General features: G+C 47.1%; 1 protein-coding gene across 6 annotated transcripts in view; it reads right to left on the reverse strand.

Annotated features, from left to right (window-relative positions):
* The window catches only part of ZNF346 (zinc finger protein 346), a 65811-nt gene extending 63049 nt beyond the window's left edge, over positions 1-2762 (reverse strand). For 4 of the 6 annotated variants that reach the window (XM_030808474.1, XM_012505048.2, XM_003280499.4 and 1 more), the window contains exon 1: positions 2529-2762. In XM_030808474.1, the coding sequence (XP_030664334.1) occupies positions 2529-2703 (175 nt within the window). In that variant the 5' untranslated portion in view covers positions 2704-2762. The remainder of the gene's footprint in view (positions 1-2528) is intronic. The other 2 variants (XM_012505050.2, XM_012505051.2) reach the window with 2 other exon arrangements.
* Positions 2763-11276: the final 8514 nt, after the last annotated feature.

Here is an 11276-nt window from a genome sequence, read left to right on the forward strand (position 1 = left end):
CTGGACTGTGGTAATGGCTATACAACTCTGTACATTGGCTAACAATCACTGGCAATATGCTTACAATGGGTGACTTGTATGGTATATAAATTGTAACTCAATGAAGGTGCTAAGAGTAGCAAAAGGATGAGTACAACTTAATGTTGCAGGTGTCTAGCTAGATTTCATATAAATGTGGGAGAAGTGAGGAGACAGGGAAATGAAATGGGTCATAACAGTGCCACTATACACTCATATACACATAGCAGACAGTTCACTTTTCAGAGCACAGTGGTTTTCTGCTTCAAGATCCAGGGCAAAGGTCACTTTCTTTTTGTGCATCTCCAACTCTTAAAACATTCCTCAGCACTGCATCCTTTACATTACACTGGAACTGTTTTGGTGTCTGCTTCCTGGACTAGACTGCAAGCCTTTCCAGGGCAAGGGCAGTATCTTCCTCTGATACTCCAGCTCTGAAGCCCAACCAGTTCTGGGTCCAGAGCAGGCATCAGTGAATGTTTGTCAAATTAATGAAAGGAAAATTGGGGTAGGGGAGGAAACTACCAAACAAGTTTGAAAGTAGGACAGCCGGGTGCAGTGGCTCATGCCTGTAATCCCAGCACTTTGGGAGGTCAAGGCGGGCAGATCACTTGAGGTCAGGAGTTCGAGAACAGCCTGGCCAACATGGTGAAACACCATCTCTACTAAAAATACAAAAATCAACTGAGCGTCATGGCAGCCGCCTTTAATCCCAGCTACTCCGGAGACTGAGGCAGTATAGAATTGCTTGAACCCAGGAGGCGGAGGTTGCAGTGGGATTGTGCCACTGCACTCCAACCTGGGTGACAGAGTGAGACTCTCTCAAAAAAAGAAAAAAAAAGGAGAGAAGGCCCCAGAAATAGTGTGTGTGTGTGTGTGTGTGTGTGTGTGTGTGTATATAAAATACTTACATATCCGAGGCGGGCGGATCACCAGGTCAGGAGATCGAGACCACAGTGAAACCCCGTCTCTACTAAAAATACAAAAAATTAGCCGGGCGTGGTGGCGGGCGCCTGTAGTCCCAGCTACTCGGAGAGGCTGAGGCAGGAGAATGGCGTGAACCTGGGAGGCGGAGCTTGCAGTGAGCCGAGATTGCGCCACTGCACTCCAGCGTGGGCGACAGAGCGAGACTCCGTCTCAAAAAAAAACAAAACAAACAAACAAAAAAAACTTACATATATGTGTATATATATAAATATATTTACATATGTGTGTATATTATATATACACACACATATGTATATATGTTTTTATATATATTATATATACACACATATATGTATATATGTTTTTATATATACATATATGTGTATATATAATATATACACATACACACACACCATTTCTGGGGCCCTGTCTCCTTTCTTTTTAATATATATATATAAAATATATATTATATATATAAAAACTTAGGAGACAGGCTAGACTTGTTTTTAAATTGGAGAAATATATGGCAGGGTATAGGTCTGTGTACCTTCCTTAGATATGGTCAAAATTTCAATTTTATCCAGGGCAGTCAGTTCACAAATAGCATATTAAACTTTCCAAGACAAGTCTGCTCAGCAAGCAAACAAATCACTGGAGAAATCTGATTTCCCTTCAGATACCTGACAGGGTTAGCAGAGAAGCCCTGACAGAGTTCTTGTACATTTGGGTTAGCATTAAGCAGCTGGCTCTGTAAAGGACAATGAAGGGAGTCACACAAGCAGGTCAGGACAGCTCTTTTCCATCCTTCTCTTGCTTTCATCCCATCTTACACAGTCTCAGGTCCAAGTGCAGAGCAAGCTGGGGCGCTTCGGCCCAGGAGTGACCCCTAACGTGGCTTTGCTTACACTGTTCTCAGCAACTTTGGGTCAAGAGTAGGACACAAAGAAGCTGGAGCCAAAGCAAACCCAGACCAGTTTCTCAGGCTCCTTGTCCCCACCTTAGAATAAGGGACCCAGCAAGTAGAGGCCAGAGAGCTAAAAACAGGGGTAAGCCAGGACTCAGTCATCAAGACCAGAAGGAACCCAGGGGGTAAGGAGAAGGACTTCCAGAGCCCTCGGAAGTGTGGGGCTTGAGAGAAGGGAGGCAAGAGGCCCTAGGAGGAAATCTGGAGATTGGGACGATGGGGAGTCCCAATCTGGAGATTGGGACGATGGGGAGATTGGGACGATGGGGAGTGGTGAGGGGCACTCGGCTTGGCTTAAGGGGATGGCAAAGACTGTAGGTCTCCGACAGGACGAGTACAGGGATGACAGTCCTCGAATTTGGGGAAAACTGCGCTGTAGTGAATGATGAAGGAGGAGGGGGAAAACCCAGGGCCTGAGAGTGAGCGGCCCTTCACCCTCAGCGTGCTGAGGGCCCGATTCTTGGGGTGCCCGCGCCCGGATGGGGAGCACAAGTCTTGGGGTCCGGGGGCGCAGCACGCAAGGAGGCGGGCCAGGTGGTGTGACCGTCGGCGCTTCCGCAGTTCCCTGCCAGCAGCGCAGCGGGCGAGGGGCTTCCTGCCTCCAAAGCCCCCGACTCACCTTCCTCCCTACCCACCGGCTGGGCACCGGACACGGCTTCCCACAGGCGGCGCGCCCTCTCGCGGTCAAAGCGCACCCCGTCCGGCTCCTGGCCCTCCAGCAACTCCGAGCTGTTGTAAGGCCCGGCCCCTCCGCCGTCCGCGGCCTGCACCGTGGCTGGCGCGGAATACTCCATCTTCGCAGCAAACCCTCACCGGTGGAGAGCCACTCAGGCACCTAGGTATCGCGAGATTTGGGGGGGGGGGTGGGGGTGGTACTTGGTCCGGCCAACAAATCTCGCGAGGTTTGGGCGCTGCACTCGCGCTGCCGTGCGGGACCAGGCGCTTGTTTTGCTTTGCTACCTCTGGTACCTCAGAGCGTGTGCCGTGGATTCGGAAACCTGTCGCTGATTCCGCAGCAGTGACCCCGCCTCCCGGAGAGGCTCGTGCGGTTTTGGCTCATGGCTCTCACCTTGCTCACGGTTAGCCCTGGATACTTTCCATTTCGTTCTCAAGGTCCCGTTATGTGGGAGTGTCTTCGCCATTTCATTTACAGGGAAACTGAGGCCCAGAACCTAGAAATGGTTAACTCAAGAGTTCGCTACTAGTAAGTAGTAGTACAGCTGAGGTTCCGTATTACTGCTAATAGTAGATACTATTTATTGAGTTCCAAGTGCCAGCTCCCAGCTCTGATCTTCCCCGAGACTCCGGACCTGTATACATCCAGTTGCTGCCTCTTCCACAGTTCACTCGAATGGCTAATAGGCTTCTCCAATGTAGCTGTCAGACCCCAAATTTTATCTTCCAACCCCAGAGCTGCTCCTTCCCGTGTCTTTGGGAGCCACCATCTCTTGTCTAGGTTATTGCAGTAGCAACCTCACTGGTATTCCAGCACAGCAGTTCCAGGGATCCTCTTATGACAAGTCAGATCATGACACTTAGGTTTTCAAATCCTCCAACAGCTTCCCATCTCACTCTTAGTAAAAGCCGAAGTCCGGCCAGGCGCGGTGGCTCACGCCTGTAATCCCAGCACTTTGGGAGGCTGAGGCAGGCGGATCACCTGAGGTCCGGAGTTTGAGACTAGCCTGACCAACATGGAGAAACCCCGTCTCTACTAAAAATACAAAATTGGCCGGGTGTGGTGGCACATGCCTGTAATCGCATCTACTCGGAGGCTGAGCCAGGAGAATGGCTTGAACCTGGGAGGCAGAGGTTGCTGTGAGCTGAGATCGCGCCATTGCACCCCAGCCTGGGCAACAACAGCGAAACTCCGACTAAAAAAAAAAAAGCCAAAGTCCTTATTTCGACCAACAAGGCCCTGTACAATCTGACTTCCCTTAACCTCCCTGATCCTGATGTGTTACGCAGTCCCCAACTCCTTAATTCCTGTCCCAGTTACCCAGGTCTCCTGGGGTGCATTTCTCCCATATATCTTCATGGTTCAGTCTCCCACTTCCTTCTCTGGCTACTCTATCTAAAATACCTTGTCTGCCTATCCCATCTAAAATGTTACTTTTCCACACACACTTCATGTCCTTCTTTCCTGCTTTATTTATTATATATTTTACCTTTTATCTTGTTTATTGTCTGTCTCCCTACTAGAAGGCAAGCCCCAGGAAGGCAGAGATTTTTGTCTCTTTTCTTTTCTTTCTTTTTTTTTTTTAAATTTTTTTGAGGCAGAGTTTTCCTCTGTCGCCAGGTTGGAGTGCAGTGATGCAATCTCGGCTCACTGCAACTTCTGCCTCCCGGGTTCAAGCAATTCTTCTACCTCAGCCTCCCGAGTAGCTAGGATTACAGGCACATGCCACGGCGCCCAGCTAATTTTTATATTTTTGGTAGAGATGGGGTTTCACTATGTTAGCTAGGCTGATCTCGAACTCCTGACCTCATAATCCGCCCGCCTTGGGCTCCCAAAATGCTGAGATTACAGGCACACAGTACTGCGCCTAGCCTTTTGTGTCTTGTCATTGTACCTGAATCTCCAGCACTTTGAAATAGAACCTGGACCCTCCTAGGTATGTACAAAATATTTGTTTAATGAATGAAGCTTTTAATATTACTAGCTTATTTCAACCTCATTTGTTCAAATACTTATGGAGAATTTACTATGAGCTAGATGATATTTTGAGCATGGAAATATAGTGGTGAACAAGACAGGGAAGCTCTAGTAAAGTATTTTTTATTGTAGTGGAGGAGAGTACAATAAAAAAGTTAACAGTAGGCCTGGCGCGGTGGCTCATGCCTGTAATCTAGCACTTTGGGAGGCTGAGGCAGGTGGAGCACGAGGTCAGAAGATCAAGACCATCCTGGCTAACACAGTGAAACCCTGTCTCTACTAAAAATACAAAAAAATTAGCTGGGCGTGGTGGCAGGCGCCTGTAGTCCCAGCTACTCAGGAGGCTGAGGCAGGAGAATGGTGTGAACCCGGGAGGTGGAGCTTGCAGTGAGCCGAGATCGTGCCACTGCACTCCATCCTGGGCGACAGAGCGAGACTCTGTCTCAAAAAAAAAAAAAAAAAAAGTTAACAGTAATAAGTGCTAAGGAGAAGATAAAACAGGATTGCATCTCAGGTGAATGATGTGTTAGGAACATTAATCAGGGTGGTGTCAGGGGAAGCCTCTGGGAAAATGACATTTGAGCTAAGACCTGATTAATGAGAAGGGGTAGCCATGCAAAGAGCTGGGCACGAGTGTTCTAGCAGAGAGAACAGCAGGTACAAAGGCCCTGAGGCAGGAGAGAGCTTGATGTGTTGGAGGAACAGGAAAAACGACAGCATGGCTGGAGCCCAGTGAACAAGGAGGAAAGTAGTATCAGAGGAGGCCAAAGAGAGACAGATATGAATTATTCTTGCTTGAGATCATATAGCTCATTGGTGTAATTTAGTCATTTACACTACAAGTATTTCCTTATTTATACTACAAATATTGAGCACCAGCTCTATGTCAGGCCTCAGGCCCTAGAGCTTCCAAGCTTCCAATACAGTAGGTGACTGATGTTTGGCCAGTGCTTTACAATTTTCTTTTTTGTTTTATAGACGGAGTCTCTGTTGCCCAGGCTGGAATGCAGTGGCATGATCTCAGTTCACTGCAACCTCCACCTCCTGGATTCAAGCAATTCTCCTGCCTCAGCCTCCCGAGTAGCTGGGATTACAGACATCCATCACCATACCCGGCTATTTTTTGTATTTTTAGTAGAGACAGGGTTTCACCTTGTTGGCCAGGCTGGTCTTGAACTCCTGGCCTCAGGTGATCTGCCCGCCTTGGCCTCCTAAAGTGCTGGGATTACAGGCATGAGCTACCACACCCAGCCTACAATTTTTTTTTTTTTTTTGAGACAGGGTCTCACTAGTGCAGTGGTATGATCATAGCTCACTGTAACCTTGAACTCCCACACTCAAGTGATCCTCCTGCCTCAGCCTCCTGAGTTGCAAGGACTACAGGTGGACACCAATATGCCTAGCTAATTAAAACAATTTTTTTTTTGTAGAGACAGAGTTTCCCTATATTGCCCAGGCTGGTCTCAAACTCCTGAGCCCAAGCGATCCTCCTGCCTCAGCCTCCCAAAGTGCTGGGATTCCTGGTGTGAACCACACACCCAGCCCAGGGCAGTGCTTTACAGTTTGCAAAGCACCTACATTATAGCATTTAATCCTCAGGGTGGTTTCTGTGAGGGATTTCTTCATAAGTGATAATAAAGAAACAGACTAGGAAAGGTAAAGGTTTTGTCAAGATCACACAGCTAGTTAGGTATGAGCCCATGCTTGAACACTGGTCCTTAGATTGCAAATCCATGTCCTTTTGCCAACACCAGATGACCAGCCTAAAAGCCAGTGACTGCACATTACTTATTTTCTTTTTATTTATTTATTTACTTTTAGAGACAGGGTCTCACTATGTTAGCCAGGGTGGTCGCAAACTACTTATTTATCTTAATAAATACTTATTAATTACTTAAATTAAATAATAAATACTTAACTCATACTTGCATAGCATAAGTTATTCAGGGATAATCCAAGGGATAGAGGGGATTTTTGTCGAAGTCGCAGAACCCACAAGGATATTTTTTAATACTATGTAACAAATACTGGGACTGGAGTATGTAAGTTGCTTTGCATATTATTGGAAAACAACCCCTCTACCCCCACCACTCCCAGTCCAATTACATGCTCAAAATAATGTCCATTTATTCTCCAATGAGTGCTGTCAGGGTTCATCCCCTGTGCCATGGAGGCAGAGTCCTGAGCTACCCTGCTGAGGGTCTGAACAGCCTTCATTGTCACCAGTTTTCTATTTTGTCTTTGTGTGAGTGCTTCCAAGAATGGCTCAGGCCTGGACTCCTTGCTGGGACCTGGCAGTGCAGGTGATGCCTTATATTTGTTGGGCTGGCTTTTTATTTCCTCCTTGTGGAAAATGAGAACCATTTTCCAACACATCCTCCTGTGTATTGTTGCCATGGGAGATGAACAATCCCAGGGAAATGGCTTTGCTAAGGGACAGGAACTGGCTACAGTTCAGCATACATTTCAGTTGCTTAAATACTGACTGTGTGTGCATATGTGTGCACGTGCAAAGTAAACTATAGTGCTTAAGATATAGTTCTTGCTCTCAAAGAGATTAAACTCTAGTTTTTCTTTCTTTTCTTTTTTTTTTTTTTTTTTGAGACAGAGTCTCACTCTGTCACCCAGGCTGGAGTGCAGTGGTGCAATCTCGGCTCACTGCAACCTCCGCCTCCCAGGTTCAAACAATTCTCCTGCCTCAGCCTCCTAAGTAGCTAGGACTACAGGTGTGCACCACCACACCAAGTTAATTTTTGTATTTTTATTAGAGACAGGGTTTTACCATGTTGGCCAGGCTGATCTCGAACTCCTGATCTCATGTGATCTGACTGCCTTGGCCTCCCAAAGTGCTGGGATTACTGGCGTGAGCCACCACGCCTGGCCTCAAACTCTAGTTTTTCTAACTCTAGTATGTCTAATCTAGTGATAGACATAAAAGTATCTACTAAGTATGTAATATCAGAGAGTATGTTTTAACTGCTATAACAGATAATGACTAGGCTGGGCACAGTGGCTCATACCTGTAATCCCAGCACTTTGGAAGGCTGAGGCTGGAGGATTGCTTGACCCCAGGAGTTCAAGACCATGAGGGCAACATGGCAAGACCCTGTCTCTACAAAATTAAAAAAATTAGCTGGGTGTGGTGGTGTGTGCCTTTGGTCCCAGCTACTCAGGAGGCTGAGGTGAGAGGATCGCTTGAGCCTGCAGTGAGCTGTTGTACCACTGCACTACCACCTGGGCGACACAGCAAGACCCTGTCTCAAAAAAAAAAAAAAAAAGGGCCCGCGTGGTGGCTCACGCCTGTAATCATAGCACTTCGGGAGGCCAAGTGGGCGGATTACCTGAGGACAGGAGTTCAAATGGTGAAACCTCGTCTCCACTAAAAAATGCAAAAATTAGCTAGGCATGGTGGCAGAAGCCTGTAATCCCAGCTACTCAGGAGGCAGAGGCAGGAGAATTGCTTGAACCCAGGAGACAGAGGTTGCAGTGAACTGAGATTGCGCCACTGTACTCCAGCCTGGGCAAGAAGAGCAAGACTCCATCTCAAAAAAATAAAAAAAGAGAGAGAGATGACAGCCAAGGCTAGTGGGCTAGTGTGGATGGGGTGGGACAATGAATCCACCGTGTGGGGATCAGAATGGTATCTGAGTTACCTCCTAATAGTCTTTCTATTTCTCATCTCTAAGAACACATCTCAAACTATTAGAGGTAGCCACAGATTAGCTTTTACTAACAGGATGTAAAGAAATGTTGTTTGAATCAGAATCTGAGATTGGTCCAGAACAGAAGGGGTGCTCTTGAGGAGAACTGTGGAAATACCAGGCCCAGCAGGGGCCCAGGGGCACATCTTTGCTTCAATCCTAGTCCACTTCTCAGGCTCCTTTATTTCATTTCATTTCATTTCATTTCATTTCATTTCATTTCATTTCATTTCATTTCATTTCATTTCATTATTTCGACAGAGTTTCACACTTGTCACCCAGGCTGGAGTGCAATGGCGCAATCTCAGCTCACTGCAACCTCTGCCTCCTGGGTTCAAGCGATTCTCCTGCCTCAGCCTCCTGAGTAGCTGGGATTAGAGGCACCCGCCACCATGCCTGGCTGTTTTTTGTAATTTTAGTAGAGACGGGGTTTCACCATGTTGGCCAGGGTGGTCTTGAACTCCTGACTGCAGGTGATCCACCTGCCTCGGCCTCCCAAAGTTCTGGGATTACAGGCATGAGCTGCCTCCCCCGGCCTGCTGGATAATTTTCTTTTTTGAGACGGAGTCTCGCTCTGTTGCCAGGCTGGAGTGCAGTGGCATGAGTGCAGTGGTGAGATCTCGGCTCACTGCAACCTCGGCTGACTGCAACCTCTGCCTCCCAGGTTCAAGTGATTCTCCTGCCTCAGCCTCCTGAGTAGCTGAGGTTACAGGCGCGTGCCACCACACCCAGCTAATTTTTTTGTATTTTTAGTAGAGGGGGGTTTCACCATGTTGGCCAGGATGGTCTGGATCTTTTGACCTCATGATCTGCCTGCCTTGGCCTCCCAAAGTTCTGGAATTACAGGCATGAGCCACGGTGCCTAGCCTGGATAATTTTATAGTATTTTTTGTTTGTTTGTTTTGTTTTGTTTTTGAGATGGAGTCTTGCTCTGTCATCCAGGTTGGAGGGCAATTACATGATCTCAGCTCACTGCAACCTCCGCCTCCTGGGTTCAAGCCATTCTCCTGCCTCAACCTCCTGAGTAGCTGGGATTACAGGCGCCAGCCACCATGTCTGGCTAATTTTCGTATTTTTAGTAGAGACAGGGTTTCACCATGTTGGTCAGGCTAGTCTCGAACTCCTGCCCTCAGGTAATCCCCCCACCTTGGCCTCCCAAAGTGGTGGGATTACGGGCATGAGCCACCGCGTCCCGCCTCTTTTTTTTTTTTTTTTTTTTTTTTGAGATGGAGTCTTGTTCTGTCGCCCAGACTGGAGTGCGGTAGCGTGGTCTCGGCTCACTGCACCCTCAGCCTCCCAGGTTCAGGTGATTCTGTCTCAGCTGCCTGAGTAGCTGGGATTACAGATGTGCACCACCACGTCTGGCTAATTTTTTTTATTTTAGATAGAGACAGGGTTTCACCATGTAGGCCAAAATGGTCTCTAACTCTTGACCTCAAGTGATCTGCCTGTCTCAGCCTCCCAAAGTGCTGGGATTACAAGCGTGAGCCACCATGCCTGGCCTAATTTTATAGTATCTTTAGGGATGCAGGGAAGCAGTGTCTTCAGGGGATGCCAGGTTTCAACTTAGAGACTTTCTAAGGACAGATTGAGGGCAGAGGGGAGTCTATTGATCACAGACTGGGATTTACAGAGGATTTTGAGGAGGAGGGAAAGGAGGAATATTGGGTTAGAGTCAAGTAATGCTTTCCAGCCTTTTCTCCATTTTAGTCCACATAGAAAATGAGCATATCTGTATAGCATGTTAGAGTAAACAGATAAGGTTGCTCCTCCTTATCACTGCAGTGACAGTTTGGGGATTCCATCCACTCTACATGCCACGCTGGCCCACCACCCTTGGAGCTGGAGGGATGTATGTCCAGAGCCATATCAGGAAGAGAGTCCAGGTGCAACAGATAGCCATCATATCTTGAATTCTGACAATGTCTGAGGCAAGCAGGCTGGGGATTAACCATAAATCTCTGAGAATTGAGCAGTTAACGCTGTGTGGTACTTAGCTTGACATGTATTGCTCCATTCTGCATGCATGAGTTATGTGATCTTAGGTAAATTCCTTAACATTTGTGAGGCTGCTTCTCCATCTGTAAAATGAGGAGGTGATACCCACCTCAAATGGTTGTTGTGAAGATTAACTAATATAATCTCCATAAACTACTTAGCATATTGCTTGGCACATAGTAAATGGTAGCTATGTAGTTTATTCCAAAAGCTATATTTTCCTGATAATTTAACATACTGATGTTAAGTTCTAGTTCCCATCTTGGTGAACACTGTCAGCTAAATCCCACTCTTTGGCTGGACACAGTGGCTCATGCCTGTAATCCCAGGACTTTGAGAGGCTGAGGTGGGAGGATCACTTGAGCCTAGGAGTTTGAGACCAGCCTGGGCAACATGACAAAACCCCATCTCTACAAAAAATAAAAAAAAATTAGCCGGGTGTAGTGGTGTGTGCCTGTAGTCCCAGCTACTCGGGAGGCTGAGCAGGGAGGCTCACTTGAGCCTGGGAGGTTGAGGCTGCAATGAGCCATGATTGTGCCACTGTGGTCCAACCTGGGCTACAGAGCAAGACACTGTCTCTTTCTAAATAAGTCTCACTTTTCTCCATGATTTCTAGAACCAGTTTCAATCAATAATTTGTGCATTTGATTACAGTTCAGGGGAATTCAGTCTAGTTTAATGCATCCAAGAAGATGTAGACTGGCCTAAGATGATCCAACCACACTCTGTCACCTGTAGAGTGTTGCCAAGGAATCTGCATAGACCTTGAACTGGTAAATAGTTTGAGTAACATCAAATCATCAGGTTTTATTTAAGGCCCACAATGTTCTAGGCACTGAACTATACTCCTTTCTTTTTCTTTTTTTGGATGGAATTTTGCTCTTGTTGCCCAGGCTGGAGGGCAATGGCGCAATCTTGGCTCACTGCAACCTCTGCCTCCCAGGTTCAAGTGATTCTCTTGCCTCAGCCTCCCAAGTAGCTGGGATTACAGGCATGAACCACCACACCTGGCTAA

This window comes from Nomascus leucogenys, unplaced genomic scaffold, assembly GCF_006542625.1.
Source record: "Nomascus leucogenys isolate Asia unplaced genomic scaffold, Asia_NLE_v1 Super-Scaffold_3019, whole genome shotgun sequence".
NCBI classification, from domain to species: domain Eukaryota; kingdom Metazoa; phylum Chordata; class Mammalia; order Primates; family Hylobatidae; genus Nomascus; species Nomascus leucogenys.